The sequence below is a fragment of the Typopeltis vanoorti genome, chromosome 17 (assembly GCF_054136105.1).
Source record: "Typopeltis vanoorti isolate ZY-2024b chromosome 17, IOZ_Tvanoo_1.0, whole genome shotgun sequence".
In the NCBI taxonomy this organism is placed as follows: Eukaryota; Metazoa; Arthropoda; class Arachnida; order Uropygi; family Thelyphonidae; genus Typopeltis; species Typopeltis vanoorti.
In genome coordinates, this window is record NC_143565.1 from 64,388,537 (window position 1) to 64,405,653 (window position 17,117).

At 35.4% G+C, this 17,117-nt stretch overlaps 1 protein-coding gene across 1 annotated transcript in view; it reads left to right on the top strand.

Moving 5' to 3' along the window:
* Window positions 1-17,117, top strand: part of LOC150097447 (tyrosine-protein kinase transmembrane receptor Ror-like) — a 347,787-nt gene that overhangs the window by 229,605 nt on the left and 101,065 nt on the right. Inside the window, exon 8 of the mRNA XM_090406920.1 lies at window positions 1,146-1,174. Within this exon, the coding sequence (XP_090263046.1) occupies window positions 1,146-1,174 (29 nt within the window). The remainder of the gene's footprint in view (window positions 1-1,145; window positions 1,175-17,117) is intronic.

A 17,117-nucleotide genomic window follows, 5' to 3' on the forward strand; every position in this document is an offset into this window, starting at 1 on the left:
CAAAGCTCACAATTATGCATGCTTGTACGAACTCCTTTTTTCAAAACATTTTTTTTTTGTTTTTTGTAAAGGACGCATAATAAACGCGGAAACGCGTTACATTTCTAAGTATCATAGTGCCTGATTTATGTAAAAAAAAAACCTTTATAATAAAATTATCCCGAATTTTATCAGTACAGAAAGTAACAATCATACACGCAAAAACGTTGGTTCGTTCTCCTGAACCGAACAAACGTTTTCTTCAGTTAGACGATTTTTTACCGCTCTGTAGATTAATCCTATAATTTCCAACAAGAAAGATCTGACGATTCTTACCTTCGATAACACCCATTATCTGAACATTGAATTTCTCTATGTTCAGATAATGCTGATCTGCACTTAGCCTTTCCTGGCACAAACGCATCTTAACAGTTTCTACAGCAGCCAGAAAACTCTGTGCTCCCCCCCCCGCACACAACGCACTATTTTCTCTATACAACTGCTAACACTTATAAATCCCATATCTCTCAAACATATACCCAAATTTGGGATAGTGTGCACCCTAAGCTTCACTAGTACTGGCTTAATGATAATCAGAAAGGGCAGTCAGATTAATTGATGATCTCTCCTTTCTCTCTCTCTCTCTGTCTGTCTGTCTCAGACGTTCAGTTTCTGCCGTATGCCTATTCCACAGATAGTTCCATGACAAATGCTGTGTTGAATTGGCGCCGCCATCACTCCTCAACTTTCTTCCAAAACAAAGCATAAAAGGCAGCTGCTTGTCAACGTTTCATCTACCGTTCATGTCCAAACTTATCAAACTAACTTCCCCTCCTCTTGAATTTCATCAACCTGTGTTCTTTGGTCACTGTCTTTTCCAAATTCAACTATTCAAAAAAAAAAAAAAAAAAAAAACTTTTAATCTCGTTTGGCAGTGATAGGCCTTGCAACTTTCCTTTGTAGACCAGATATAAATTTCATGAGTTTTGCATGAATTTTACGCTTAAGCCGTTGTAAAACATTCACTGTTATCAGTTCATCTTGGTTTAATTACAATTACTGTGGTTTTAGGGGAAAACTTTTTGAATATGTATCTGTTTCTAAATATATGTGATATATTACATTAATAACAAAGTTGCAGTCTCTCTCTCCGCATGGACTGGCAGTCTCCCTTTCAACGGTCCACCAATTGTCCGTAACTAACAGATGCCAGGAAGGAGTGTTATTGATAACAGCAGGAAGAGGAAAATCTCCCGAATTACACAGACCATGTAAATTTGGTGAGATCTCCAATAACGTGTGGACTCCCCTTGGAGTTGATGTCTAAACACCTTATTTCCCAGGCGGATGTTTGACCAGTGGGGACCATTATGAAAGTATTAGTCTCGCAACGATTTGTTTGGCCAAGGTTTTAGGGAATGTGCGTCAGATCGTGTGGCTTGAATCACTGTTTGTTTATCCTATGTGAGTGGGCTGCTCGCAGATTGTCTAAATACTAAAGCAGAACTCTCACACCGATCTAGCTTATAAAGACCAAAGAAAAACAGAAGTCTATCCAGGATGGTGCTTTAACCTCGTAAACAGTCGCACAGGTTTTAAAATTTTAATATCCCTAATTTTTATAAATTTCTCAGTGCATAAGACTGCGATCAAAAAATGTATTGTTATTAATACCGATCTGGAAATTCCGACGGTTTAATTTATAATTTCCTCGATTATAAAATATAAATGTGTAAACTCAGTACTTTATATGTGGGGATAAACTTGCGGCTCTTTCTCGGTTAGGATTAAAAAGAAAATGTAGAAAAGAAAGAGTATTATCTTCCAGCTAGGTGAATGTTTCATTTCATCCCCACTGCCTTAAGTTCACAAGTTTCTGTACTTCATAAATTCTTTCTTTCTGTTATCCACAGAGGAATTCCAAACACTTCTCCTCCCAAACTTTCAAGCACTCCCAGTAGGCTTTCCAGTGAGAACACGCTTACAGTTGATATTATGGTAAGAGTGCAAGACATAAGCGCATCAGAACTTGCACCGAAGGACGCACTTTGTATGCAAGTATTTCTGAGAGTACTGGGTAAGGCAACATCTATGCATAAAGAGTCCTCACGGACCTCTTACCGTTGACTCAGATCTGAGTCATAACTGCAGAGAGAGAGAGAGAGAGAGATGTGTGTGTGTGCGTGCCTTACTGAGAAACAATATTGTTGATACTCTTCTGGTATTACAGATATCGAGCAATAGTTTCTTTGTTAATGAAAATAAAATCTGTCAGAACTTAGTAATTCGTCACAAATTCTATTCTAAACGTTGACTTGGCTGATGTGACTTCCTTGTTTTTTAGGAAAAAAACTGTATTTAATTTACCTTCTATCCTTCTATTTTTTTTTTACTTAACTGATTTTATGCAAATAAATCGACAGTAAACAATCTTGCTGTCAATTCCGTTTTAAAAAGACTTTTTTTTTTTAAATTCCAAATTATCATAGGTTGACAAAGGCTTATTAAATGGATCTGTTTCCTGCAGTTCAAACAGTTTTTGTTACTTCGAATCACAGACAAATAATGCGGTGAATTTTTTTGTTGTGTTTACAAATAAATCATGTTTGCAATACACAAATATTACAGGGATGGAGATGAAAAGCCGATGATTGCATAGGTTGTTTCGAACATCGGTATTTTATTCTGTTACTTGATATATTGTAATATTTTGATAATCGCTTTTCACCCTTATTTTATCTAGCGAAGTAGATAACTGCGCCATATTATTAAGTTAGTACCTAACCTGAACAATAGTTTAAAAAAAGGGGAAGGGAGCTAATTATTTAGCTGATTTCTTTATACTTTTGATTTACACTAATTTTATTATACATTTGATTTACACTAATTTCCTTTAATTCAGTAATGAATACGAGTAAAAGGCTTTTAAGAATTAATTCTAAGAACTGAGAATCGTAACAGCAGTTCTACATAATGTAATTATATCACGAACCAACCTTATACTGGGTTGATATACGCTTTTTTTTTCTCCTGTCGAGTTAAAAGAAATCTGGAAGTTCCCATATTAAGGTTTTTTTCTTTATTAAGATTCTCTAAATATCTTCTTTTTATTCTTCAAAAAATAGGTATAGCTCTTTTAGCCCAAACGTTTAGCAGAAGGTAGTCGGTCTGAATTTCAGATGCCTCGAAGCAAAGGGTGAGTAGAATTAGGATATAAGAAAAGTTGCCATAAAGCTACTCAAGCATCCCTTTGTTGAGGCGTAGATGTAAAATAAAATCTAACTTCTGTCTGCTTGGCTGCAGTTAAATTTAGCACGTTTCGTTCATGTTCAAATTATTCATCCATTAGCTAAAGCGTTTATATAACTATAAACGCTTTAGTTAATGGATGAACAATTTAATATTTTGTTTCTAGTGATGTCTGATATGAAACTTTATATCCTAATTTTCTGGGCAACATCTATGCATAAAGAACGTTATGAGATAATGAAGAAAAGAACGCTATGGCCAACAACCAGAGATCAACCAATTCATTGACTGATCAATTTCTCCGATTCGTGATAATCTGATAACAGTTTCGAACCGTTTAGGTCTCCGGTAAGCAGAGTGATGAAAATAATCACCTGAATAACATCCATGCTACACGGTGAGACGCCATCCACCAGTCCAGCATATGGAAACAATCTCATAGCACGTATTTGAAATAAATGCATTTTGACCTTTTTAATTTCAATTTCGATGTTTTTGATATTTATTGATCTGCAAAAGTTCATAATTTTACAAATCCGTGAATGCCATGTTAAAAGCATTTAACTTTTTATATTATATGCTGCCTGAATGATTTTCGTTGATCTCATTTTAAAATGCCACATCTCGTTCTCGACGCCAAATTCAGACAAACGGGATTTCAAATTGACAGTTCTGCCACTAGAAATATGAAATTATCACTGCGTGTCCCTAAAAATACTTAAACTACTGTCATTTACCTGTCATCCTCGGAGTAGCAGAGGTAAGTAGCGAGCAAATTTCTGGCTTACAGTTGCACGTTTTCCAAGGAGGAAAATTCCACTTTACTTCTGAAGATGATTACCATGACAGCAATCTTATTTTTACGCCTTAATTTTCAAACTGCATATCGCTAAGCAGCGAAGTTACTAAATACTGTATCTTGAATCATGAAGAAATATTTTGAACTTTATCGATAGCCCTTTGGATAATAAAGAAAAGAAAGATTTCGCATCAAATTTCCTGATTAGGGATTTGAACACCATTAATATGGAAAAATTTCCGTTTCTTGACAAGATTAGAGAGCTTAGATTCACTGAAATTGCATACTTAATGTGACGCTTCTGATCTCGCTAGGAATGGAATTAGAATGTGTGTTAATGAAAATCATGGCGTGCTAATGGATGGAGTTCAACTGGTCAGAGCGTATGAGTGGTCTGCAATTTGACTTGCTGAAAAGGGGAAACGTGCAAAGCGCAAGTCGGAAAAGAAAATGGAAATATGCAATCAGTTTAGTAATGTTAATCTATCGCAAGAAGTTAGGGAATATCATTAGAGTATTTGTTCTTGTAGTTTGACAATTTTTAAAAGAATCTGAATGCTAACTGCATACATGTTGTACGACCGTTTTATGTGGTTATTAATGTAAACCTAATATAAACATCCACCGCCCCCCCGTTTGAGAATATCAATGATAATGATTGCATGCGTGATGTATTCAAAGGACAACTAACATGTATAGTCGGAAGAGTTACATAAGTACTTCGTGATTATTAATCTCGCATTGTTTCGGAGTTTTTAATTCTCCTGATTGAGTGATATGCTATGATGAAATGTAACAAGTTACAAGATGAAGGGTTGTGAATACAAGTTCTCTTTTATCCCTGTCACAAATGTTAAATGACTTATTAAAATATTCGTTGTCCCTTTCTTGAAATTATTTAGCACGAGAATAGGTTAGAATAGAAATATAAAGACCAGAAATAAGGCTGAATGGAATAGAACTGAATTCTTCTACTGCGTGATTTCGAGCCAATTTTGCAAACTGCCTTGATTTCGTTATTTTAAAATTGGCTCGAAATCATGCAGTAGAAAAATGCAGTTCTATTCCATTCAGCCTGATAACATTGTAGATTTAACTTCGTTACGGAAGTCTACAATGTCAACCACAGCTGACCCAGTCCAGTACGATTGTGCAATTAATAACTGTAATCTTATGTGGCATGATGTACATACCTTTCAGCGCAACCTACAAACAGACACTACTTTCAGTTGGACAGATTATATGAAATGCTAAGTTGAGCCAAACTAAATACAGAAGAGAAGCTGCGGCTAATTATAGCATTTGTTATAAACTAAAGAAAACAAAATTTCTAAATATGCTTTCTAAGTATACACGATCGCCAAGGAATACATTGGGATCTCGCGTAATGAAAAGTAATTTTAATAACTAAGGAAATTCTCTTAGAGAATCATGAAATGCATGCTGAAATCTTGTATGACCACATCTTTTTGTATCTCAAGACCACGAACGGTTAAAAACCTACAATATATTAGTAGGGTAAGCATGCTGAGGTGATTTTGTGTGTGCATAGTCCAGAAATTCTGTTCTAGAAACCGAACAGGGAACTTTTTCCACGTCGGGCCTCTAATAAGTGGGATAATGAATGGTCTTACGCCAGGTCCGAAATTCATATCTTCCAAAATTCATCTTCCACATATATTTAAACGTTCATATTCTGCTAGTTTGCCACACGCTATGACGCATTTCTTCAGGAACAGGAAATTTCGTAAGCAAATAACTTAAAATAACTTCTTTAAAAACGTTAATGAATGCTCTAAAGCAGTGTTTCCGAAATTTTCAGTACCTGCGCACCCCTTTTAAAATTTCGATAACATTAACTACCCCCCCCCCTTTCAGGAAAAAAGCAATTCGAGAGGAGTTGTAATAATATTTCATTCCAACACGAATAATTATGAAGGTATTTATTTCTTAACATTTGCATTTTAATTTAATGGCTCACTCATTACTTTCGTTACAAATATTCGATCCTGATGCATCAACGTGTTCTTTCTTACAGTTACCACAATCATTTTCATTACATTCACTGGTTTTTGTTGTGCGTTCCAAATAGCCCGTTTTTAACCAATGATCCATATTAAAGGGATAAATTCGAGGACCGACGTGGTTTGAAAAAAAAAAATCCCTGTTCAGTCTCTAGAACAGGGTTTTCCGGACTATATGAAAAAAAAAAAATCGTTCACTATGAATTTCTTTTTAACCATGAATGATTAAAAACCTACAATACATTAGTAACGTAAGCAAAATACACACACACACACACACAAGGAAAAAAAAAAGTGGTCATACAGAATTTGAGCAGGCATTTTATGATCCTCTACGGGAGTTTCCTTAGTTATTAAACTTAAGAAATACAAAACAGATATCACTTAAATATTTTCATATTAATTATTAATAGACTGCACTTCAAGGTTTGTTAATAGCCAACAACACAAAGTAAGAATATCCGCGTAAATACAAACCTGTACATCCTTCACGACTTGTGACACGAACACTATTAGACATGTAGAAGCACGCAGGAGTGGTGGTGAAACAATCACTGAGAACAGTTACAATGTTAAAATACGAATGATTCTGAAATTTAGCGCAGACTTCCGATCCTATGGTTCGAACTATTTGAATTTAAACTTTTAATGCAAACAGTTCGGATCATGTGGTCAACCAGACGCAGTCCTAATGGAGGTCAGTTGCTATGTGCCAACACCTTTTGTTTAAAACTTCCTTTAGATTTTTTAGTTATTGGAAAATTAATTATAGAATAGGCCCCTGTACTTATCTGCTACAAAAATATAAAAGTTAAAAAAAGTAATGAATTTTTTTTTTCAAAAAAAGTGCCTTGTATCCTGTAAATACTTGCGTGTTCCCTTTGGGATACGAATACCACACTTTGGGAAACACTACTATACAGAAATGCATGCTTATCGCAACAATTAGACTGAGGCTCGTTTTTGGCACATAAATTTTTGTTGTTTTCTAATTTTGCCATTAAACTTATCTAGTTGAAACCAAAATGGAGTGAACTAGACAAATTTTCATAGATATCAGAAATACTATATTTCAAAAAAAAAAAAAAAAAATTGCAACAATCAGTTGCTATGAAAATAATAGGAAAAAAACATAGAGGTGCGGGGGTCGACTAGTGTTGAATCTAAGACTGAAAATTACTATAACGTATACTTATGACTAATTATTTATCCACCTGTACTGTTCTTAAAACCTATTTACATACGATACAATCAGTTGAATTTGCAAGGTAACTATCATGATGTTTGTTTCGACAAAATCAAGAAGTAATAATTCTATAAAATCTGGAATGTCGAAAGTAATAGCACGTTTATGAAAACGTGCTATATGTGGTCTAATTGAAACAAATAAAGACTGCACAAAATTCATCCAGTTAGAACTGAACTAAGTGAAAATATTCTCATATACATTCTAATTTTATTAAATTTTAATTTTGCAGAGCGTATCGCGCCTCTGACTGAATTCCATTCATTTGAGAAGAGCTATTGCTGTATGTAATTTCGAAACACTTGGCTCTTATGAGTCCGTGCAAATAGTACGATCGAAAGACTTAAAATGAAGACTCAACAAATAAGGATTTCACTTACCGAATTTCAATAATCTAGGTGGGGATCTTATGAATGAACTGCAAGGATATCAGAAAACAGTTTTGTACAAACTGACAAAACGAGTTATCTGTATTTATGCATTTTGAAAAACGTGCTTTTAAAACAAATAAAAGTACGGCACCTTAGTCATTAGTACGTAAAAATAATAATGGTATTAGAATAACTTACGATTTTTGTTTTAAGAATGACGTAGCATTTGACGACAGGCAATTTATTTAAACCATTCAAGTAGTTTCGCTAATCCCATGATTAGCTTCTTCAGAAATCAGCCAAACGTAAGTTATTGAAGTCATAACTACCTTAATTACAAACACCAGTTACACAAGTATAGAGAATACCAATTATAAGTGTTTGATTCAGAGTGTTTGAGCGTGCCATCTTTGAATTTTCAAATGTAACATCTGTTGTAGAGATTATGTGCTAAAATGAACTAGAAGTGTGCAAAATAAATACATGTGCTGTTTTAGTTATGTAAGGACAGACAGGTCGGAAGAAATTAGGTAAAAGAGACACATACACAAAAAAAATTAACGGAAAAAAACAAAACGGTCCCCAACTCTGCCTATCTTTTCATATAGCAAAAGAAATGTGCAGGATTTTGGGGAGGGGGGAGGAGAGAAAATGCCGTGTATATCCTCTAGAAGCTAAGTTCGAAAATTCATTGAAACGAGGTGATATGGGTGCTGATTCTTCAAGTATTAAACAAAATATTTAAAATTCAAACGAATGAATTGATATAATGAATGCGTCTGTAACTCCTTAAGCCACTTTCTCACATAATGGGAAGAAATATGGAAAACTAATTTTATAATTATATCAAAATGAAAAAAAAATGGAGTGACTGGTCAATGATATCAGACTATTTTTTTCAAGTTAATTCCCAAGATATACGTATCTCACTTTAAAAACATTTATTTTTATCATACTTAGCTATTTAGACCATTCATTTTAATTTGTATATTTTTGAAGGTGTCTGTTTGCATTTGTTTTTATAGAATAATGTCGAACTGGTAGATCACCATTTATTTCTTGAATGTTGTTATTCCAACTCTGTTTTATTTCACTTAATCCATAGAAAAAAAAAAAAAATCCTGACTTTAAAATTCAAGCCTGATATGATGGAACAGTATCTCATCTGACGGCAAGTTTCCATCAATTTTAACTTAGTTTATGAAAACGTGTTATCAACGTGAGGAGCAGTGTTGCTGCATAGAAATGCGTTTCCAGTCTGTGCAAGCCCTTGGCTTTCTCGTTGCTAAAAGATTTGCCGACGCATGTTATGGTCATAAGTAATGTGCATCCCCCATAACTATTCTTAGATAACTCTCCCCCCATATATAAAGACGAGAGGAAGTTCATTTCTTGATGGGCTCCTCTTTCTCCAGTGCTTTTCTAGTCACGTCGTTGGCGTGTGAGTCATTCCTCCACAAGTGGGTTAATCCGGCACTAAATAATGGACTTAGTGCCACAGCATAACTAATGCATGCTCTGTAGATGATTCACCCACAAATTTTCTCAGTTCGGGCACCAATATTGATATCTATCTCTACGCATATCGCTTGTAGAGTGTCGGAGTTTGTTTGCATTATGGCACTAGACGGTTGCGACCATCGAGACACGTCGAAGCACAGTGCTGTTTAATTCTGATGGACCACAGGGTATCACATGGATATTTGCACAAATGACACTACTCCTTGATTAGGATCGCGACCCTGTTTGAATTTACTTGTGTCCAATAAAGGATTTCGTTAATGAAGCGAAAAGTTCAAATATTTCTTTTTGAACGAACCTTTTTTTTTTTTTTAATTAACTATGGTGAACCATTTTGTAACCAAAGCACTTACCTGGTTATAAATATCTTGCACTTTGTATCATGAAACAAAAATATTATTTTAAAGAGGGACAAAGAAATTCCATTTGTAATACTTGTCATCCATGGAAGTATTCATATTAAACATTTCCCGTAGTAATACATAGTGATCAAACTTACATTAGAGGGGAATAAAAAGCAATCTTCGAATAAATGTATACTGATTTTCGGATCTTTCGCGTTTATACTCTTATTCTCTTCAGTTTTATTCACCCACTTCCTGAAAAATAAAGGAACGGCAATCTAAATTAGTACCATTTTGTTAGTTTATTAAAAATGGATTATTACTTTCGATTTTTGGAGCTAATAAAAATTATGGCCATTAGACTTTATTAACGCAACCAAATATTTGAAATCAAATGTGGTTTAATTCCATTTCAGCCCAATTACCGAGCTAGTGGTGTCACTCTCTAATATTTATTTATTAAACTTCATACTAAGAGTGCAGTATTCACTTGGAATCTTTCTAGGCCGAAGCCTTTACAAGAGATCACCCGATTCCGGCACGAGGCATCCTAACGATCATATGCTGATGGCAGCGCCAAGCCATCAGTGTGCCCTGCAGAGCACGCAGAGACAGAAGTTTAAAGTCACCATATGACAGTCCTAATAAAGAGAGGCATTTATAACTAGCTGAGCACCAAACTCCACAAAATGAAATAGTAGCACTGGTAAAGTGAGGAGTTGCCTCAAACTCCTCTTGTATTAGTCTTACGAGGTCTTGATTCTGCTTGTAGTATTGCAAAATGGCTAGAGATGAGTGAGCGCCCAGTACCCACTACCTGGGCACCAATAACCTATACTTCTTTTTCTTTTTATCAAATCTGGTTTTCTTATGCCTACAGAATTGAAGTTCTACCATGGTCTATCTATCTTTATTTCTTAAACGGTTATTTAATATGGCGACCACGGCATCATGCCTCCGTACATTGATTCCATGTGTTCTAAAACAATACTGAGAGATGCGAGATAGTTTCACTGTGGCGGCAGCCAGCCCTTATTGTTCTCTAAAGAACCCACGACATATGCTGGTGCCCTCGAAGAAGTCTTTATTCACGGCAACACAACAGAGGATGTACAATGTTTTATCCTCCACTTCAGCTGTGATATAATGCGCTTGTTATACATCTGTCCCTAAGCAATATTGTCTTTAAGTGCTTAGTTTTTGAAGAGCCTAAACAAGGTTTTCGACTGATCTCCTATGAGAATTACAGTTTTAAAAACCAGTCAAAGTAGATAAATTCTCAATATCAGAATATTAATAAAAGGCAATATAGAAATTTGAACAGACCTCATGTTTTCGGAGTGCTAAAATATCAAGAATGCTCATGCTTTAAGATTTGTATTATTGCAACCTGTAGATCATTTCTGGATGTTTTAAAGTTTCAAGAACAGACTTTATTTTCATATATGGTTGTGAAAATAGATGGGTGAAAAAACCTTGTCGTATTTTGGATATTTAGTACGATGGTGGTTATGAATTTGACAAACTGGACACTCAGCTGTAGAGACCAAACATGGAACTTTTTCATGCTGCAGAATGATGAGGGTTCTGGTCTCACACTGGGCAATGAAATTCATTCACCACACAAAGAGATTTGAACCCATGGCTTATTAGTTGAACAGTTAATACACTGTTCATTCGGTCAGTGACTAAACTAGCAGGCATATCGACCCCCCCTCAAAAGTCGGTGTTTCATTTCCTAGGGGAAATTTTCAGTTCTCAATGAAGTTCGTTCTCTTGCTTCTCTCTCATTCTCGTTCACTCTCATCATCTTTTGCTTGTGATTGCTCCTAAAGTTTCCTTTAAGCTCGCTATGGATACAGAGAAGCACTCCATTTTCTTGTCGAGGTGAATTTAAACAGATTTTTTCTCCTAATTTGCTCTACCAACTTTTTTAAACGGTATCTCTCTCTTAAATGAAATACAAAGGTAGCTACTAGCTTTTCCGTGTTATTATTCATCCTTCACTTCTTGGGTTTGTTTTTTTTATGCTTATAAAGACTTCTGCAATACAACAGTAACAGAATTCTGTCGTTAGATTGCGTGGCTTGTCAATAAGTTTAGACTGTGTTACTGATCACCATTAACTTTCTGTGAACCTTGGGAAATTCATTTTACACCTACGAAAAGTAATTCCCTGATGTGGAATTAATTTAGAAAGTAAAAAAGTGCGTTAGTCTGCGAGTACTTTAAAATTCTTGGGGAAAATCGATTCGCTTTGCGTACCGAAAGAGAAAAGAGAACTGTGGGATGCCTTTCATTTATATGTAAAGAAATAACAGAATTTTGCGTATCAGTTTTTGTCAGGTTAAATTTAGAAGGTGATTTAGAATTGATCAGTTCCATATTCTAATATTCGCGGTAAAGCATATTTCTTGCTTTTTTTTAATATTAGTGTAAATACGAATACAATTCTTAATATAAATATGGAGGATAGAGGAGATCCACATTTCCAACCAATACATATGCATATGAATATTGTTCCGCCATTGGTAAGAGTTGCTCAGCATTGCACTACTTGGGGCATAATACTGAACGGGATCGTTTTAAGTTCATTGCGGGATTTCAATAAAAAGTGATGCCCTTAAAATTTTTTAAGTGTTGATCATTACTATTTCGAACAGTCCTGCGTTTTCTTCAAAGGTTGGGAGCAATGGGCAATACTGCAAAGTTTTATCGAAGAAATTCGTAAAACAACACTGTTCATTTAGTGACCCCCCCCCTCCAAATGCTAATAAACGAAAACACACTGTCGCTTGTGTTGAGTAGTGCAGTACAGACAATTTCTCAAATTCTGAAGAACTTCGATTTCTTAAAGTAAAATTCTGTTTCGCCCGAGTAGCTGTACGATAGGGATAATTCATTCTTCATTAAACTATTGAAACTTGTTTAAAAGGCTTTTGCTTCAAGATTTCTTCTTAATTGAGACAGTTATTATGAGAAACTGATAATACCGGAAAGAAAACTAAGACCTTATTTCCAGAAGGATCATTCTCAAGCATACATTTACGATGATACATATCAGTTCACTATTATTCATTCAAGATAATTGGTTTAAAATGCTAGTATTATTTCATGCCAGCATACTTGATCATCTGCATGTTTCCTATTGAAAACGTCAGTTCTGAATTTGATCTTGTGTTTGAGGCATATCATATTGGGGATAGGAGAGGAACTCTGTTGCTATTAATTGGTGGCACAGACCTACATTCAGAAGGAATTTATTTAAAATTTTCCAGGCCCTGTCCTTTACCTCCAGCAATCATTTTTCTTCCTTAGCAGTCGTGTTTCGTTCCACACGCTATTTGCATATAAAAATGAGTTCTTCGGAGTTGAACGAATTCTGTCTCATCATTGGATGTGAAGACTTAAAATTTATGCATCATAAAATGGAAAGTTGTAAAAAAAGCTGAGTGTTTTACTGTAGAGCAAAGCAGGCGTGTGCTACAAGTTTGTGAATACAAAACGACTTATCAGGGGCAAGAAAAGCCTTTCTAATGCTATTTTATTTATTTATTGTTTTCTGCATTGCTGGCTTCCAGCTCAGGGTACTGTGTTACTCTACATCTCAGGAACGTAAAATAAAACGAAGGTGGCGAAGGTAAATTCCTTCCCCATTCCTCCTCCCCAGTCCTCTTCGTCACAAACGCTTCCGAGAAATTGCCTTGTAGCTCTGCTGGCCGTTACTAGGTACGGTGCTGTAGCGTATAAGGCTCCTTCCCGTTGCCATGGTGAACCTGTTACGGGCATTTTGTGTTTGCTGTTGGTCTCACTCTGTCAGGCAACAATAGCGAGGCTATGATCCTCTACTGTTTGCCAAAGGCTCTCATACAGTCTGCTTTGTGAGTGTCCACAAGTCCAGTAGCTCTTTCACGATCCTCTTTGCCAAGATAGCTCTTTTCTCGTTCTAATATCTGGCATGGATCCCTCATGTCAACATATTCCGAGCTATTTTTCATTTTATACATTCCAGAGCCTCGGCCATGTGAATATTTCCTTAAAGTTACACTCGGTCAGCTAACTTCAAATACTGAATTTTGTTTTTAATGAACTCTTGAAGCATATCTTTACACTCACTTCTTCTTCGCCTCCTTTTCAATATCCTTTCCAGTTTAAAAATACTTTAATATTTATTTAGATGTAGAAATGAGTTGGATTTTTTTTCCTTATAATTTCATATCCAATGATGGATGTGTTGATTGTCTGTTTCTTAGGATAGGAATATTTAATTATGATGATGACTAGTCTGGTTATTCTACCTTTAAAAATAAAGCCACTTCCCCGAGTAACTCATCACCGTTTAAGTTTTTCCCCATTATGGACGGAATTCTAACCAGACTATTTCTAATTGGTAGCAAAGGTGGCTAATGATAAGTCACAAACACATTGAAATGAAGATGGAGAATGCACTGATCAGTCATAAAATAACGAGCGCTTCCCCTAGATCAGAATATTTCGGGAAAATGTAAGAATATCTCATGGAAAGGATCTGTGATTTTAAATCCCGGGTTATAATCTGTGTGAAATCAAAATTAAAATATTGAGTCCTCATATGAATTCTGCTAATTTACATAACATAATTTTAGTACGAGTGACGTTTTTCAGCCTGTTGGTCACAATAGGGTTTGAAACTTCAAATAAGACAAAAAAAATCCTTTTTGTCCAGTGAATGAAGTTTGATTTTTAGAGAGAAGGCAAAATTTGAAATTGTACACTGAAGATGGAAGTATCCAATTCTTTAATACCAAATTTTGTGATATGACAGGATAGATATCTCTTAAATCTACTCTTATGCTTTTCACTTCGCTGTTCAAGAATATGACTGGCTTAATGGAGATCGTGGTTCCAGAGATGGAAAATACTGCCATTAATGCTTTCATAACATTAAAAAATAAATAAAACAGAAATTCACTATACTTAAAAGAACTGTTCACTAGCTTATGAAATTTGCGGCAGCAGTTTTGTTGAAATACTTAGATATCTGAGAGTTAGGTTGGTGTTAAAATGGCGAACTCAAATTACTTTCAGAATATAGCGCTTAGTTAAAGAAATTTCCTACACCGATCTGTTCGTATTATTAGTTCGGTTTTTAGCAAATGCTTAAAAACCTGTTACATTCATTTTTCCCGTACGTGCTTGCATGAACACTCGTGTTAATAACTCCGTTCTGAATGGATGGAGTTTATTAAAATTTCGTATATTTGTTTTGAAATATTTACTAATATATGTGGATCCATCTGAGTTTTGGTTTGGTTTGCACCATTTTGGTGGCAAAATTAGTCGAATCGATACATATTTTATATGCGAAAGACGGTAAATAAACTGTCCACAGTGCATACGCCAGAAATAACTCTGTTCAACTGCAACAGGAATGAATGTCACTATACAAGAATGCTTCTCTCCATCCAATTTCTCTTACTCTTTTGACCATGGTTTGCAACCTATCAATTTTCCTGCGATATCTGCATTTTTTTTAATTTAAAACCACGCGAATATGGAATGATCGAATATTAACTTAACTGCTCAAAACTTATCTGGGTTAACATCCTTACTATGATACCAATTTGAATATTACACACGAAGGATGGTGTTTTGTTTTTAATGGAGACCCACCTCCGTGTGAGATACGATTCATTAATGATGAGGAAAGGAAAAAATTTATTCGCCATTTGAATTTAAATCCTCATCCTTTCAACCTCAATTTTTTTATCTTGTGTAAACTGCAGACCTGACGCATAATTCAAATTCAATTAGCCATACGCATACAAAGTGCATCACTGCTCCACACTTAAGACACAGTTCTGGAATTAGTTACATGGACTAAATAAGCAGTTTATATACTATGTTGCTGAGTATAATGCAATTCAATATTAAAAAGCCCCCAGAGAATCTGATGGCTCATACAGAGTTGCAATATTTTTGATACCTTGGAATAGTTAGAGTATGTATACCTGGAAGTTGAAACAGTGGGGAAATGATTGAAGACCAGTGAAAGCTAAGGAAGAATACTATTTCGGATAAAACATTTTTGCCAAAAATTACTAACTGAACAGTTTATTCCTATTGGAAAACGTTTGGTAGAGAAAGCGACAGGTTTTAAGCCATTATTTTTAAGACGTTTTATTTTTTTTATGCGAAAATTTCTTTTGTAATGCGAACTGTTTGAAAACAGTCTCTGTAGAAGTGATTCTAACTTAGAGCATGGCGGGTGTCAAAAATGCATCGCTTATTCCTTCCTCCTGTATTCTCACCTTTATTTTCATACAGTGAACGCAGTCTTCTCCCCTGTTACGTTTCCCCTTCCTTCTACTAGTCCCTATGGTTCTCTTGTAATCGCTGGGGTTTGTCATCGGACAAGCCCGAGCCTCCTGAAGTAAGGTGAATCAACGGCGAGATTAAAGTTTCTATTGAGTTTCGCCTGACCACCCTGCGGGAACAAGAATACGCTCCTCCTACTGTGGGAATCTGCCGACCTTGGCGAAAGAACGCTCTCTCAGCGTCCGCCACTTGAGTCCCTGAGAATGGCATTGGACTGTATATCATAGAGGGTTTTAAAAAATAAATAAATAAAGCAGATGAATGCTTATTCAAATTAGTTCTATAAACAAAAAAAAAAAGTGATAGCGCCATCTGTTTATAAAATAAAACATAATACTTGAAATGGATGCATCACCCACTGGATTTTAAATTGATGGCCAAAACCACATTTCTAAAGCATGAGATTACCGTAGAAGGATCTTTTAATCGGAATTGCATGATGTGTTTTGCTGTTTCCATTGCACATTCTCTCTTTTCTTCCTTTCTTTTATTATCCGAATTGTTTATTGGCAGATCCTTAATCTACTGTGATTTGCTGTGCTATATTTTTCTTCAATTGCTGTCAATCTTTTAGATCTTCTTTACACGATATTCTTTTGATTATTCTTTTTTTTTTTTTTTTTTCATAGTGCTCCCACCCAACGTAAGGTTATTTGTAAACCTATAATACATTTGGTACCGTGGATGGGCTAAGGATTTTTTTCTATTTTTTATCAATTTTAGATATTTTTTGTATTTTTAATCTATTTTTACATAATCCTGAAACCCTACTCCAGAGACAATCATGGAACTTTTTCAAGCCACTTTAGTTAGTCCCACAGCGTGTTAGTTGAAATGCAACTAAAATTCTATTTTAATATTGCATTCCTTGGCATCTCCGTAGCGCAATTAAAAGAACAACCGGACATTGCTCCCTTCGATTAAAAAAAGACCTCAGTTCGGTTCTCGGCGTGAAGAGAGGAATCATTATATGAGCTTTTTCAATTGGAGGTGAGTTAGCTGATCTCATACGAGAATAGGAGGATTTTTCATCCCGCATACAGGCAAATCGGCCATGAGAACACCCGCAATTTACGGACAAAAAAAAACTGTTGGTGGTGGTAGTAGAAGATAGAGGATTAAGTAAGGGAAATGGTGAGTTGTGTATAGTGGAATAGAGTACCCTCCCGCGATGAGTCGTCGGAGGAGTTGTCACGTAATAATAATAATAATACTTGCTTTGAGACC